Source organism: Phocoena sinus, chromosome 21, assembly GCF_008692025.1.
Source record: "Phocoena sinus isolate mPhoSin1 chromosome 21, mPhoSin1.pri, whole genome shotgun sequence".
NCBI lineage: Eukaryota > Metazoa > Chordata > Mammalia > Artiodactyla > Phocoenidae > Phocoena > Phocoena sinus.
In genome coordinates this window covers 33,933,600-33,950,859 of record NC_045783.1, presented here as the reverse complement: position 1 = coordinate 33,950,859, position 17,260 = coordinate 33,933,600, and the positions used below count along the sequence as shown (strand labels likewise).

General features: G+C 40.8%; 1 protein-coding gene across 7 annotated transcripts in view; it reads left to right on the top strand.

Annotated features, from left to right (window-relative positions):
- Positions 1-17,260, top strand: part of RNF170 (ring finger protein 170) — a 30,152-nt gene that overhangs the window by 8,935 nt on the left and 3,957 nt on the right. For 4 of the 7 annotated variants that reach the window (XM_032618423.1, XM_032618425.1, XM_032618421.1 and 1 more), the window contains 4 exons: positions 6,025-6,100; positions 7,743-7,851; positions 11,402-11,475; positions 14,527-14,637. In XM_032618423.1, the coding sequence (XP_032474314.1) occupies positions 6,025-6,100; positions 7,743-7,851; positions 11,402-11,475; positions 14,527-14,637 (370 nt within the window). Of the gene's footprint in view, positions 1-6,021; positions 6,101-7,742; positions 7,852-11,401; positions 11,476-14,526; positions 14,638-17,260 lie in introns of all 7 variants that reach the window. The other 3 variants (XM_032618422.1, XM_032618424.1, XM_032618420.1) reach the window with 1 other exon arrangement.

Sequence of the window (17,260 nt, the reverse complement as noted above, 5' to 3'; positions counted from 1 at the left end):
GTTGAAGAAGAATTAGGTTAATTCTGTGTAGCTTCATGGAGAGAACTAGGGTGTAAAGGACAAAACCTACAGATTTTTCCTTCTTATGTAGTGAAGGACCCAGTTCTTCCCTACCGTTTCTCTCCTGTGTCTCCTTTGTATTTACACAGAACCCTTCACTTCTGGTCACCAAATGTGTGTGGGCTTTCCCCTCCAGGCAATTCTCCATGACACCAGCTGGGTGTCCCACAATTTAACTCAGTTCTGATACTGTCTGCCTGGAGATGGTGTCAGCTCCACAGGTTAAGGGCTCGGTCCCACAAGCCTGCTCGCCACCACACTTCATATGCCAACGGCACGTAGTCGGTCCCCAAGTCACCCCCAGCTTCTGTCTGATTTCTGTCCCCAGGTCATCCACAAGAAATCGGAGGTTCTCGTGACCCCCTCCTCAGGTTTGATTAATTTGCTAGAGCAGGTCACAGAACTCACGGAAGCAGTTAGGTTTACCAGTTTATTAAAGGGTGTAATAAGGGATACAGATGCACAGCCAGATGAAGAGATACATAGGGCGAGGTCCGGGGGGTCCTGAGCGCAGGAGCCTCTGTCCCCGTGGAGTTGGGGTGCGTCACCTTCCTGGTGTGGACGTGTTCACCCACCTGAAGCTCTCCGGACCGCACTGCTGGGATCTCATGGAGGCTCCCTCATGTAGGCGTCATTGATTATTCACTCTGTTTCTGGCCCCTCCTCTCTCTGGAGAATGGGGGCAGGGGTGGCGGATGCTGAACATTCCAAGCTTCTAATCAGGACTTTGTCCTTCCGGGGAGCAGCCCTCATCCAGGAGTCCATCCAGAGTCACCTCATTAGAGCAAAAGACACTCCTGTCACCCAGGAATTTACAAGGCCTTCAGGAACCCTGTGTGAGGGGCCAGGTCAAAGACCAAATCTTAGAATACAAGGTACTCCTAGTACTCTTATCACTTAGGAATTTGCAAGTGTTTCTGGAGCTCTGTGCCAGGAACCAGGAGCAGAGACCAATATCTATTAATATATATTTTCTATTATCTCATACCGGGCCAATAGGTGGAGCTAAATGATGAGATTTTGGCTTAACCTAAGATATAACTTTTCAAATGATATAAGGTGCTCCCCATTACGTGGATGTTGTCTTGAATCTGTCATATGATTGGATGGGAGGTCAGTTTAAGTTGCTGTCCAGCTGTTCAGATTCAAATTCAGTCGGCAATTGTCATCCTGCTACTTTAACTGAAGTATTCAATTAATGAGTTAGGGGAGGGGTAGCATGCGTACTAGAAGATTCAAACAAAGGAACTTTTTGTCTCTTTTCTGTAATTTCTTTGATGTCTGTAGTCATTATAATTCATCCTTTGTTTCTATTGTGGTAACATATCCATAACATAAAAGTTATCACTTTAAGTGTACAATTCATTGGCATTAAGTACATTCACAGTGTTATGTAACCATCACCACTGTTTATTTCCAGAACTTTCTCATCATCTGAAACAGAAACTCTACCAGTTAAATAATAACTCCTTATTTCTCCTCCCCCTGCTCCTGGTAACCTTTATTCCACCTTCTGCCTCGAGAAATTAGGCTATTCTAGGTACCTCATAAAGTGGAATTAGACTGTGTTTGTCCATTTGTGTCTGGCTTATTTCATTTAGCATTCTGGCATTTCCATTTAGTAACACATGCAAGGTTCATCCATGCTGTGTCATCTACCAGAATTTCATTCCTTTTTATGGCTGAATAATATTCCATTGTATGACGAAATTGAGCTATTTGAAATGAGGTGGATAGACCTAGAGTCTGTCATACAGAGTGAAGTAAGTCAGAAAGAGAAAGACAAATACCGTATGCTAACACATATATATGGAATTTAAGAAAAAAAAAATGTCACGAAGAACCTAGGGGTAAGGCAGGAATAAAGCCACAGACCTACTAGAGAATAGACTTGAGGATATAGGGAGGGGGAAGGGTAAGCTGTGACAAAGCGAGAGAGAGGCATGGACATATATACACTACCAAACGTAGCTAGTGGGAAGCAGCCGCATAGCACAGGGAGATCAGCTCGGTGCTCTGTGACCGCCTGGAGGGGTGGGATAGGGAGGGTGGGAGGGAGGGAGACACAAGAAGGAAGAGATATGGGAACATATGTATATGTATAACTGATTCACTTTGTTATAAAGCAGAAACTAACACACCATTGTAAAGCAATTATACTCCAATAAAGATGTAAAAATATGTATATATTCCATTGTATGTATATACCACATTTTGTTTATTCATCTGTTGATGGATATTTAGGTTGTTCCCACCTTTTGTCTATTTTGAATGGTACTCTGTGAACGTTGGGGTACAAGAATCTGAGTCCTTGCTTTCAACTGGAATTGCATGATCATGTGGTAATTCTGTGTGTAACTTTTTGAGGAACCTTCAGTCTGTTTTTCACAGCAGCTGCTCTGTTTTACAATCCCACCGGCAATGCACAATGGTTCTAATTTCTCTACATCCTGGCCAACAGTTGCTACTTCGTGTTTTTTTGATAGTCATCCTACTGGGTGTGAAGGGGTATCTCACTGGTTTTCATTTGCATTTCACTGATGACTAATGATGTTGAACATCATTTCATGTGCCTATTGGCCATCTGTATGACTTCTTTAGGGAAATGTCTATTCAAGTCCTTCGTGCATATTCGAATTAGGTTGTTTGCTTTTTTGTGTTTGAGTTATTTCTATATTCTATCTTAATCACCTATCAAATATATGATTTATAAATATTTTATTTCATTCTGTTGGTTGTCTTTTTATACTCTTGATAGTGTCCTTTGATGCACAGAATTTTTAAATTTTGATGAAGTCCAATTTATCTATTTTTTCATTTGTTGCCTGTGTTTTGGTGTCATGGTTAAGAAATCATTGCCAAATCCAAGGTCACAGAGATTTCCCTCTGTGTTTTTTTCTAAGATTTTTATAGTTGTAGCTCTTAAGTTTAGGTCTTCTATCCACTTTAAGTTAATTTTTGTATATGGTATGAGGTAAGGGTCTGACTTCATTATATTTGCATATGGATATCCAGTTTTTCCCGCACCATTTGTTGAAAAGACTGTCCTTACTCCACGGAAGGGTCTTGGCGTCCTTGTCAAAAACCAATTGACCAGGGACTTCCCTGGTGCGGAGTGGTTGGGACTCTGTGCTCCCGATGCAGGGGGCCTGGGTTCGCTCCCTGGTCAGGGAACTAGATCCCACATGCATGCCGCTACTGGGAGTTTGCATGCCATAACTAAGGACCCTGCCTGCCGCAACCAAGACCTGGTGCAGCCAAATAAATAAGTAAATAAATATTTAAAAAAAAACAATTGACCATATATGTGAAAGTTTATTTCTGGTCTCTGGGGTCTATTCCATTGGTTTATACGTTTGTCCTTATTACCAGCACCACATTGTTTTTACTATAACTTTGTGGCAAGTTTTGAAATCAGGAAGTGTCTTACAACTTTGTTCTTCTCTTTCAAGATTATCTTGGCTATTTGGAGTCCCTTGAGATACCATATAAATTTTAGGATGGGTTTTTCTATTTCTGCAAAGAATGCTGTTGGGATTTTGAGAGGGGTTGCACTGAATCTGAAGATAGATCACTTTGGATAGTACTGACATCCTAACAATGTTGTCTTCCAATCTATGAACATGGGATGTCTTTCCATTTATTTGTGTCTTTAATATCTTTCAGCAATGTTTTGTAGTTATAATTAATTTCTTTTTAAATCTTTTCTATTTGGTCTTCCTTCTTAAGCCATTAATAATAGCTGCCATGTGTTGACATACCAGAAGCCAGTCAGAAGGGTCTGGTAGGCAGGTTAACCTGTGAACCACATGCTTGCGTATTTGTAAACTTTGATTCAAACTTCCTTGCCTGACCCACGCTTTGGGTATCATTGCTTTCCTCATATCAGAGGTTCCTGGCTCTTTTCCAGGGCTACATATAACTTAACTGGTTTGACAGTTTTGGTTTCTCTTTTCAGAGAACTTAGAAGGACCATAAATCGTTGATAAATACATTAACAACACATGTACTTCTGTTTCATAGCAGAGCCACTGTTTTCCTTGGCATCTCACTTTAGACCTGCTTAGTGTCAAATGCCATCATTTTCTCATAGCTAAGGTGATCATATTGATAAAGAACAAAAATTAAACCAAGTATATTTGAAGATCTAATTGGCTTTACTAAGCTATTCATGAATCAGGCAGCACCCCATCCAGCAAGTAGAGAGATATTTCCGGGAGTTGTATGAAATAGAAGGTTTTTATAGGCAGAAGGAGGGTGGGGCAAGGAAGTTATTAGCAAAAGAAAAGTTAGGATTATTTCAGGCCAAGACTTCTTCTTCTGGGGGAAGGAAATGGCAGGGGTCTTATCATGCAGGCTACCTCCTTGGTACTGACCAGGAAACCCCAGATTGACCAATTCAGATCCCATTCCTGGGGAAGGTGGGAGCTGCAGTTGGGCCAGGTGTGAAGTCTCGATTTGGTGTCATAGGCTTTAGCACAGGTGATGCCATTTGAGGCCTGAGGTTTTCTCTATAACAGTATGTTCCTGATCTTCTAATCTAGCTTGCAATCTATCTTGATTCGATTTCTAGATTCTTGGTTCTGTACTCAAAGTTGCCAGTCACAATTAGCTACCTGAGCTACAGGCCATGTTTAGCATCTTGGGCTGTTTGTTCTTGTTCTTTGGCTATACTTTGACTTTTCTAATATTCTACTATCAGATTTAAGAATTTTATATCTTCTCTTTTATGGAAAGAGACCAAAAGAAACCAAAAGAGACCAAAAGAAAGACCTTCCAGTCACATGGTTTACATCAATCCTCAGAAAACCATGACTGTTTTTTTCCAATGAAAAGGGAATGGTTTTTCATTGTCAAAGAGCTGAGAATTTCCAGTTAGCTGGGTGTTTCCTGGTGTGTAAATAGGCTGGTTCCTGGGCTGTTCCTTGATAGATTGTTTTTCCCGTAGAGTAGCTTTCTTTCACTGATTCATTTATTCAGTCATAAGAACGTAACATTTTAAAATAAATAATCCACCAAAATTTAAGGTGTTAAACAGAATTCAAGTAGTTTCATTACATTTATGTTGAGCTTCTGATTAGATATTTGACTTTAAATTGTTTTTATGTTGTCTCTGAACTAATGGTTATATTTTTTTGGCTTTCTTTTCTAAAATTTAAATTTTTTACTAAAAATTAAATAACCCTGGGATGGATTTCTTTAATTTTCCTTATCCCATTAGAATATTGATTTAGAATTCTTATTGCTATGCTATATTGGGTCAGCTAGAGAGTAAAGGCTCTTCTATAGATTAATAACACCAACACTGAGTAGACTTAAAATATTGCTGTTAAAGAGATTTAGGTTTAGAAAAAACTTCTATAGCCAAATGAAACTAAACTGATTCAGATGTAAATCTTCACCCCTGACCCTACCAACCTAACCACTGCTTCTAGTTTTCAGTCCTCACTTCACGCATCCCATCCTTTTATATGGACCTCTAACTTCCTGCCTTTGATTCTTCATTTTAATTGTTAATGTTAAGAGATTAGTGGTATCATAGGTTTGGGCTTTTCTACATTATACATTTTAGGTTTTGTTTTTCTCTGTCCCTCTCACCTCATAGGTGAAAAGTTGGGAGAAGGACCTAATTAGATGTAGAAAAGTGTTCAAATACATAATAATACAAGAAATCTTACAAAAGAAATAAACGTGTTATATTATATGTAAGTCTGAAATTACATTCAATCCCCAAGGTACTAGGCCTCTGGATTTCATCATTTGCCAGTTAAACCTGAAATGAGCCAATAATCAGTGATCTCAGAATAGCCTAGAATGTTCAGTCCTACAGTTGGAGTACAGTTGTAGGCCATCATTTACATTTCTTATGTTGCTAGTAGTCTAGGTCAAAAATTAGACCCATAAGGAAAATGGATTCATCTAACAATATTTTATATTAAAACCGTATTATAATTTATTCAGCAGAAATGCACATCAAAACATTCACCCAGAAAACCAAGAGCTAGTACGGGTGCTTCGGGAACAACTTCAAACAGAACAGGTACTGTTGTGATATAAATCTGTGCATTTGTATGAGGAGTAGATGTTATCACTCCCCTTGCATAAGAAATTGCGATGATATATCAATAAATTCCTTTTTGGAAGCATGTGCTTCTTTCCTGCTTGGAGTTACCTTTATTATTCTATTGATTGTACATTTTCAGATTAAGCAAATGACTAGTCTTAATCTAATTAAGATGTTTTCATGAATTTAGTTTTAACTTGCTTTAAAAGACAACAGTTTTCCTATTATTTACTTGTTAGGAAATAATTACTGTCTAATTGGCTTTAATGAAATGTAGTGGAAAAACTACTCTTTCTAAAATATATTCCCGGGCTTCCCTGGTGGTGCAGTGGTTAGAAATCCGCCTGCCAATGCGGGGGACACGGGTTCGAGCCCTTGTCCAGGAGGATCCCACATGCCGCGGAGCAACTAAGCCCATGTGCCACAACTACTGAGCCTGCGCTCTAGAGCCTGCGAGCCACAACTACTGAAGCCTGCGCACCTAGAGCCCGTGCTCCGCAACAAGAGAAGCCACCGCAATGAGAAGCCCGTGCACCACAATGAAGAGTAGCCCCCGCTCGCAGCAACTAAAGAAAGCCCATGTGCAGCAACGAAGACCCAATGCAGCCAAAAATAAATAAATAAATTTTAAAAATAAATAAATAAAGGTATATTCCCCTAAGACCTTCAAAGAAATGACTATAAGGGATGGCTTTTTTTCCTTTTCTTTTTCTTCAGTGATCAAAGTTGTTAAAACTACTTAGGCAAAGAAGAAAACTTTTCTCCTCTGCCTCTTCTTTGCTTTTAACCATGTGGATTCCCTAAAAGCCAGAAATGTAATATATTTTATGAAAGCTGGATTAAGTAGGACATTGTATACCTTCATGCTGAGATACCTAATATCAAAAAAAAATTAAAAATTGTCTACCCACCAGTCAAATTTTAATTCCAAAGAGGGTTTTTATGATTTATCCATTCACCAAATATTTATTGAACATCTACCATATGTCAGACATTGTTCTGGGCATTGAGAATTCATTTGTGAACTAAACAGACAAGAATTCTTGCTTCATAGAACTTAAACTCACTGATTCAAAAATAGTTTAAGCATATTAGTGGTACTGTGTTCCAGAGCTCTTGTTATCAATAATTCATGCTGGCCTGGTGTTTTATAATTTACAAAGGGATTTCACGTACAACTATCTCATAATCTTCAGACACGTAACGACTATCAGGAATGTATGAATGAAACAGATGTTAAAAATAGAAGAAAGTTAACACCTGGGGAGTAGTTTGACATTTCTTATTTTCAGCTAATGAATGCATGAGCTCAGCCTGTATTACCCAGAATAACTTACTCTTTCTAATAGAGTAACTCCTGAGTTAATCGGCTTTTTATCTTTAGATTTATCTTTATCTTTAGACTGTGTTCAGGAAGGAAGGTAGAGACCATGCAGTTTAGGCAGAACAACACTGGAGCCTCATAAGTTTCTCAAACTTGTAAGACCTTAACTAGTGCACATCTAAAATTTGAGGATTACACAGTCCTGACTGTATTGTTAAGTACCTTTTAGCATGAAGATGAATTTTGAAAAGACAGTGTGTGTTGTGTCTCAATATGCACTTGTCTTCTCACCAGGATGCACCTGCTGCTGCCCGACAGCAGTTCTACACTGACATGTACTGTCCGATCTGTTTACATCAAGCTTCCCTCCCTGTTGAAACAAACTGTGGACATCTCTTTTGTGGTAAGCAAACAATGCTGTTCTTGGTAAAAGTGACTATTCAGACCAAGACCCGTGTGTGTGCACAAGCCGGATTCCTAATTTTCTCTCTGTCATGTTTTGTATTTTGTGAGTGGGGCAGATTGCTTCTGCGATCCTGCTCTTGCTGTCAGCCACTTTTATTTAGTGTCCGTAGTTCAAATATTAAAAAGACTAGTTATTCAACCCCCCAATAAACAGAAACGTGTTTCTTTGAATAGTGAGTTAAGGATATCTGTACCATGAGGGAGTCACTGAATTCCTCATTTTCATCGCTTTCTGGTGGTTTCATTTATTACTCCTCCTTCCCAAGGCAGCAGGGTTCTTCTCCCAAGGACCTTGCCCGAGACCTTCCCTTGGCTCTGCCACCTCTTTTTCACTCTGAGTCGGTGCAGAAGTTCTTACCTCTCTTCCTCCGGGACTTCCAGAGGCTTGGGAACCCTAGAACACGTAGAGGGACGAGAAGGGACGTTGATGTCACACTTAGTGTTAGGAAGGGGTGCTGTCCACCCCTGGGCATCTCCTGACCTTCCAGGAGGAGTCACAGAGAGTGATGGGACATACCGCATAGCCACTGCTGGCTGTGGTCACGTGAGATTGGCAGGAGTCAGTTATTATGGGTCTGCTGTGTGCTGGACGCAACATACTCCATCTCATCCCAGCTCACAGGTGAGGAACCCTGAGGCTCAGCAGTGCTAAGAAATTTTACAAAGGGCAGCCCAGCTGCAGACGGACAGAGCTAGGTTTTAAACCCGGGTCTGACTTCACAGCCTGTGCGCAGTTCTGTTGAGCTGGCCAAAAAGTTCGTTCGGGGTTTCCCGTAAGATGTTACCAAAAACCCAAACGAATTTTTTGGCCAACCCAATACTATGTGAATGGTGGTTTATACAACTACTCTCTCCTTAAGGTTTATCTCATCATGAGACCTATTTTTTATTGGTAGTATTTCTTTCCCTTCGAACAGCTGTATGCAAGATAGGGTGCTAATTGCTCCCAAACTGTACTGATTTAACATGTAGCATACAGTGATTTGTACTTTGCTTTCTCCCCTTTGTATCTTTTGTCTAAGAGTCAGAATTCCAAGGTATACAGTGTTACTGTTCATGCTGTTGGGGGTGAAATAAAGTATCTGGAATCCATTCCATGCTATGCAGGGTTTTCTATACCTTGTGCCCATTTAGTCAGCACTGACCAATCCCATCATTGCCTCATCCATGAATTTCAACCTCTTCCTTCTGGTTTTTGTCTAAGTAACTAACAAATTACAAAGCACTATTTCAGTGTCTATCCTTAATTATCTGTTGGAAGTGCTAGTGAGCAGCCAAATAATGAAAGATCAGGTGCTGGGCTAGGGGATTAAATGGCCATCAGAGAAAGCAGACGTTCCCCCTCAAACCTCTGGCCGACGTTCCTTATCGATTGTGGACTTGCTCTGGGTCTGGCTGTACCTTGGCCGTCCCCTAGCACAGCACCCGAGGCAGGGGTTGGGAATCAGTGAGGTCTGGCAGGCTGGGCGAAGTCTATTTGCCAGCCCAGGCTTAGGTGATGCACTGTGTGGATAACCCGGTCAGTTGAAAGATGGCTGTGCTGTGCTCTTGGTTTTACCTCTGGGTCTGGGGTAATAGGGTAGATTCCTTCCGATATCCTGCTCTTCTTGTCGGGACACTTTTATTTACTGTCTGTAGCTTCAAAGGTTAAAAAAAAAACAAACTAGTTATTCAGCTTCTTAATAAATAGAAATGTGTTTCTTTGAACAGTAGTTCAAGGATACTGATACCATGTATATGGAGAGCATTTCAGCTTAGCTCCATGTGTGGAACTACAATTCTGTTCCTTTACAGCAAGTCAAGAATGACAGCAGCAACAGACTTCACCTAACTTGCATTTGTAACCCACATTACTTTATTTAATTCCCCGGCAGTCTTATGAGGCCTTATTCTCATTTTACAAATAGACAGATCTAGAGAGATTGTGCCCCGGATTCAAGTCATTGAGCCATCTCTCCCGCCATCCTAGTTAAGGGAAAGCATCAGGCACATCACAGCAGATGTGTATGAACTTAAGTGTTTGATTTGCTGGACCATAGTTTTCCAGTGCAGGCAAGTGGCCACTACATAATTTGCAAACCAAGGACACCTATACTCCAATCTGTGGAAAAAGTTATGGAATTAAATAAATTAACGTATGTCAAAACACAGTGGACTTTTGGGTGAAAAGGTAGTAGGTAAATCTAAGGCATCATTACAGATGGTAATAATACTAACATATTTATGCTCAGTTTTGCTTTCATATGGTTTCTATATGAAATTAAGACTGCTCAAAGTATTTAGTAAATATTATCGAATTAACACAGCGCCCTGAGAGCAGGAAAAGATATCAGATACAGATGGTTTAGCTTTTTAAACTTGTCTTTAAATCATCGAACCAGTTTTTCCCCACAGTCACTAATGGTCAGGTTGGGCGGCCTTGGCTTCAGCCAGTGGCCTGCTCACCAGTGGCCTCGTGTACCATTATTTCTGCCTCTGGGATTTGTTCCTGCCATCGCAAAACCCATAGTGTCCTCGCTCCTGTCTTCTGCCTGTCTAATCTTACCATCCCTACAAAGTTGGGTTCGAATTCTGTACACCTTTTGTACTGAAATTTAATATTACACACTTCAAGATGTAACTACCTTCTGAGTCATGTAAGTATGTTACCTTGGTCCCCTCAATTTGATCGAAGGAGCCAGGAAGCAGTTAGTTCAGATTCACAGTGGAACCTGGATGATCCGAGAAATGGGGGCCTGCAGAGAAGAAACTGAATTGGCTCCTTAAACATCAGCCAGTATTTAAAAATACTCCTTCTTCATTTGTTACTGGTCTGAACTTTAGTGCCTATACACTTAGTGCACCTGCCACCACTTTTTAAGGTCTGTAAATCCTCTCTCTAGGCTGTGTTTACCTGTTTCACTGCTCATCAGTGCCTTCAAGAAGAAAAATCAAATCCGTCCAGTACAAAAGTTGATTCAGTTACTTAACTGGATTATGAACTTTGTTAGGGCAGGAAGCATGAAATCTTTGTATCCTTTGGCTCCTTTGTGCATACTACCTAATTACTATTATTGACACTTAAGTGACTTGGTTTTCTAAACTTTTAAAAAAATGGAAGTTGTGTTTCTGTAACATATATATCAAATTTGCAACAGAAAATTTATAGTGTGATTTGTTGGTTGTCATATGTACAGTAATGTTCAATTACTGTTTTATTTATTCACATAGGAAATGCAGTATTTTCTGTTAAGCCTCATAGCACTGAAGCAGTTAATGCATGCTTGCTTTTGATTGTAAAAATGCTTGTATCTTAACGGGTAGTTTAAATTAAAATATTTTTCAGTGGCTTGGAATTGTTATTAGATTTGAATTTGCCTTAAGACTTGGTTGGATAAAGTAAAGAACATTTTAAAATAGGTGATGCTGTTAAAATATTTCAAATATATGAAACTTTCCCAGGATATATGGACTTAACATCATCAATATTAATGTTTTCTTCCCATTAGGTACCTGCATTGTGGCGTACTGGCGATACGGTTCATGGCTTGGGGCAATCAGTTGTCCAATCTGTAGACAAACGGTAATGTTTGTGCCCAGAAAACATCATTTATACTAGCTCATTTTGTAAATTTTTATAGTTTCTGTATCTAACTCTTGAATTCTTTTTATGTTTTTAGCAGAACTTCATTTATCCAAAGCTTCTCTGATGTTTCTCTATTATTTTAATGTCTTTAAGACACCTCAAAAAAAAGGGAATTCCCTTTGATATCCCTTCAGTCATAGTGAAAAACAGCTGGTACATGAACCCTTCCCCAAATCCTAATAAGTCTTTGTTGTAACACCAGCAAGGGAACAACTGAACTGGCAATCAGGCTTAAGCAAATATGCTCTGCATAGACTTCTTTTGAAAAAAATAGTTTTTCAGTTGTACTTTCTTTCTAACCTGCCCATCTGTGGTGAGGGTCCAGACAGCTTTAAATGACGAACAATGCCTTTGAGAAATGTCTCTTGTGGAGCCGTGGCCACGTCGCATCACCCAGAGCAGATTAGCCTGTTACATCAGTACAGATGCTGCCTCCGAGGGACGCAGTGAGGTTTTACACACGCGTGTCGGAGACTGAAGTGTCAGTACGCTACCAAACGGCTCCATTTCTTCGACAAAATGGAGAAACAAAATTTTGTTTCGTTTGAAAAATCTGAGAAACTGATATTTGTAGTTTTTAAGTTAATAAATATAGCCAAATGGGATGTTCTATTCACTTTTCAGAATTTCCTTTATATTTATATTATTCTTTTCATTTAAAATATATGCCTGTCTGATAATGACTCATGATCAGGTACACAGACAGCCTCTCCTTGGGAAGTCTTCCAGTGCAAACGGACGTCCCGACCAGGATGGAGAGCTTCCAAGTCAGGATGCTGAATTGAGTGCACGCATTTACTTTTGCTCCCTCTGGCAACCCCACCGAAACAGGAAAGGCGTAAACCCACAGGGACCACAAAGTAAAATAAGATTAGAGAAGGCACAACAGTTGTTCAAAAATTCTTTGTAAAATATAACTGACGTACAGAAAAGCACACAAAATAAAGAGGTACAGCTCGCTGACTTGTCACAAAGCAACACCTGAGTAGCCACCACTCAGATGAAGAAACAGAAACTGGCCACAGCCCCAGAAGCCTCCTCGGGACCCCTTCCAAATCTCCCCCCCCTTCCTTCCTCTCCTAGAGGTAGCTACTATTTGACTGTTATGATAAGCATTTCCTTGATTTTCTTTACAGTTTTATTACCTTAGCATGCTCCTCTAAAGATTACTGATCAGTTTTGCCTAATTTGGGGACTGTATATAAATAAAACCATATAGTGTGCACTGTTAAATACATATACACATACACAGAAATGCACACACGTGTGTGTACCTTTCAGCCATTGTTCTCGCTTATCCACTTCCCCCACTGCTGCCTTTTTTGGTTGGAGAGAGGAAGGTTCAAGGCTTTCTCTTCTTTCCTTCTTGCTTCTATCGATACATCCCCAGATTTCTGCCTCTTTCACACTTTTTACCACATGGTTAGGAGGAAGATCATTTTTTGGTACCACCTCTCCGGCTGATTTGATGTGTGACACGAGGCAGTTGGCCCTGAAGCTTATTTGCCAGTGCCACCTCTCATCTTTAGCTCTCTGCCAGCAACACGGAGACCAGGCCGAAGGTCTTGCCGTAAACAGTTAGCTCCACCACCTGCCCCTCTTTCTGGCACTGCCTGTGGCTTTTCATAGGGCATATGCGTATTAGCAGGTGGTATCCCTTGGACCACACATAAATTGGCTAGAGGCGAGAAAGGTGGAGATAAACTTGTGGGTTCCCTAACTGCAGTGCGTTCCCACTGCAGTTCATCTACCTGCCCCCCCACCGCCTGCTTCACTGGGAACAGTGTGCAGGCTGCTGCCTGTGGCTGGGACATGGTCACCACATCTCCCGGGGGCGCGCACACTGACACGCCAGCGGTCCTACCACGTCCCTAGGGTGAGTGCAAGTGTCAAGCTTTCTGGACACCCCAGACAGAGGAAGTCCTTCTTCTCCAGCATCACTATAACGCCTACCCCAGTGCCTTATAACGGGCTGTTGAACACGTCTCCCTCCCTTTCTATCCTGGGGATTGTGATCACCAAGGCGCAAGGCCACGTTGTCCTTTTTTTGTACGTCTAGCACTTAGCGCAGTGCCTGGCCCACGTACGTGGTCAGTTAACATTTAGTGAAAGAATTCATCTTTATTAACAAATTTGTGAAGAGATGGCTGTACCTGCCGTTCCTACCACTGCTGCTCTTAGGCACTCCTGTGTTTGGCTGTTTGGGAAGCACCTGAACAGTGGGGTCCTGGTTTTACAGCTGAGCTGAGGGTCAAAACAACAGCGAGATGATTTAAACCCAAATCTATCACGGCTCCTTCCCATATTTGTCTCTTTGTACAGTGGCCATTTCTATAGGAGGTGTTATATTTTTAAATATACTTGTTTTTCGAGGTACCGTCATCTTCAGATTACCCGAGTATAGACCAGGAACATTTGTGTATCCTCCTTAGCTCCACCATGGAGGAATCAGGGTTAAATGTATTATGTTATATAACAGTATCAAGATTACCTTTTTGATTGTAGTAGAGATGGGTGCTTGAGAGCTGGTTCCTGCAATAACTTCATCTCTGTGTGATGCTGGTAGCATTCAAAGATCATTCAGATACCAGAGAGGATAAGGAATCATGATTTTAATCAAAAAAGAAAGCCCTAATTTTCCTCTCTCAAAGTGATATGTCACTTTGCTCCTGAATATTTTCTCATCATTCTTATATCCTCAAATGTCTGTTAGCCCAAACAGAGAACTACTAACTTGATCCCTGGTGTGGATTGAAAAGTACTTAAACCAGTGCCCATTTTATTTTACAGGAGTTCAAATAACATTTTGAATGGATTTTATTGTAAGGAAGCAGTAGCTTACTTTTCTCTCCTGTGTCGCCTTTGTTAAAAGAAATGAGCGAAATCTAAATTCAGAAGCTTTTCTCATTCTATTGAATAATAACACAAAATGAAAAAAATTAATGCTGCAGAAAGATGTAACAATTCTTTATTTCTGTAAATCTACAGGTAACTTTACTGCTAACAGTATTTGGTGAAAATGACCAGTCTCAGGATGCTGTATCATTGCATCAAGATATTAATGATTATAACCGGAGATTCTCAGGGCAGCCCAGATCTGTAAGTAATGTTGTAGCGGGTGCAAAGTTAGAGTGTGATGGTACTTCTCTTTTGTAAAGTGAGATTTACCAACAAATAGTCAATGTGAAAAGTCTGTGTGTGTTACGTGAAGTCTTTACTTTTCATTGTTGCTGTCATTCACTGAGTTACAGCTTTCCCAAGGACTACAGTTTTCTATCTTTTAAAAAATGGCATTATTAAACTCTTTATGAAAGTGATACCAGCAAAAAAAAGCAATAGAAAAACATTGGAGGGAAAGGTAAAATTATTGACTCCTACGTGATTCTAAAATAGGGTTTGTCTTACGGGAAACTTACAACTGAGAACTTCTGGAGGGAGTTTTACCATTGTGTTTTACTCTATTTTACCCTGACCCCATTTGAATTTGTTCCCTTAAGTAACCCTAAGTGTTGGGGGTTTTGTATGTCAGGTATTCAAAAGCATTCTATTTTTAAAGAGCACATTAATTCTACAGTTGCCCCGCCTCCCCAAAAAGGCATTTGATAGATTAAAAACCCACACTTTACTGACTCATCCCAGTTTTCTCAAAATTTCTCAAAATTTAACAAAGAATTCTAGAAGTGTATGACTAAATATGTACTTGAAAACCCAGAACACACTCAGTACAAATTTGTACTGGAAGCCCAGACTCTGCTCCACGCTCTAGGCTCTGACGTCCACTTGCTCAGGGTACATCCCACTGGCGCGTTCCTGGCGTCTCGGACACGAGATGTGACAGGCACAACACTGACCCGATCCCTCCTTACCTCAGCCTTACTCAGCTCAGTGCTGATGTCCTCCTCTCCCTCATTCCCCTTCTCTGATCTGTAAAGAAGTCCTAACGTGTCTTTTCTCTCTTTCTGGGGATGCTGTCATTTCTGCCTCATAACAAGTCCTGTGTCTGTAGCCATCAGACTAGGCCAGGCCACCACCATCTCTTGCTTAGGACAACTGCAGTGGCCTCTTCACTCGGACCTTTTCCTCTGCACAGCAGCCCGAGTAATATTTTGAAAACATAAGTAAGACCACGATGCTCTTGTGTTTTGAAACGTCTGAATTTCTGGAATAATGTCCCAACTCCTGGCTGTGGCTTTCAAGGCCCTGCATGGCCTGGTCCCCCCTCCCCTTCCTCGGGATGCGGCTCTCAGAACACGCTCCTGGCCTTCCCACCTTCGTGCCTCACTCGTGCCATTTCCTCTGCTCGGAATGCTTGTCCCGCTGCTCGCCTCCTGGCTGACTTCCTCATCCTTCAGGTCGGTCCTAGTATATCTCCCTCGGAGAGGGTGTCCCCAATCAACCAGGGCAGTCTCTCTCATTGCCCTCCGACCTTGTTCATTACCGTTCTCTCAGGAGGCGGAAAGCTTCATGAGGGCGAGGACTGTGTATATTTAGTCACTACTATGGTCTCAGTGTCTGGAATACAGTAGGCCTTAATGCTTGTAGAATTTATGGTTATCCTTAAGATAGAAATGATACTCCTCCTCCCAGCCAAGAATATAAGCTGTTAAAATGCTTCTGTGTTACACAACTGCGTAGACTTGGGCTCCCTCGTACATGCTGTTCCTCATTCTGGGACGTCAGGTACATTTAAAGGCATACAGTTTCGCCTGCTGTGGATGGTGACAGGCAAAACTTTTAGTGACAAGAAAAGCTTGACCTGGTCCCTATTGCCCTCCGTGGTTCTTTGGGAGCCTCTTCTGCTGTTTCTGATCCGGCAGTTTTCTTATGTACCCTCCAGGGGCATCTTAGGACGATTCTTTGAAAATCAGTTTCAAACTCAAGAACGCCCACTGAACTTAAAAAAATCATTTTAAGATGTTCATTCATATTTTAAGGTGTGAAGCATACCATTGCTCAGTTATTTTGTGTGCATCAGATATATACTTAATGAATAAGAAAGCTTGGTACGTGATGAAATTACAATATAATAAAGACATTTAGGTTTTACTTTGATATTCTACCCCAGAGTTAGAGTCAGACTGTGATTAGTACACAAACATTTCTCAATAACCCATTCCATGTTTCTTGTCTAATCACTACAGATTTTGTATAAACAGCACCATATGAGAACTGAACAAAATAGCCCTGATAAAGGACAGAACAGTATTCAAAAGACATACTGGCTGGTCATTAGAATATCTTAAGTAATTTACCATAGACCCTGTGAAAGCTGTATAGCTGTTTTGCTTTAAGTATTAGTTTCTTCCACAGAGAACAGAAAATCAGCATGAGGAGTGATTCTAAAAAGACCATTTTTGTTCTTTTGTGATCCGTTTTCCAAAAGGAGTTACAAGATTCTCTTTGTCTGGTGGGGTTTTTAAAACCGTTTTCTCATTGCTTGCTCAGTTCTTCCCATCTTCGTCTCCCTCTCAACTTATTCGGCATTTGCTGGACAAAATACATACTTAGAGTTGGATTTGTGATATTTATACAGATTGTTAAAAACAGCTGAACTGGCACTGGAATGACCACAGGAAGTGATTTACTTCCTCTGGCCAGTTTCTCTTGCATCTCCCAACCCCTGAGAAGTAAGACCTCAAAGAAGTTAGGTTCAGGAGTCGTCACGGTGCCTCATTACTGCACGCGGCCTTATGGTCATGCAGTCAGCTAAGAGCTATGCAGA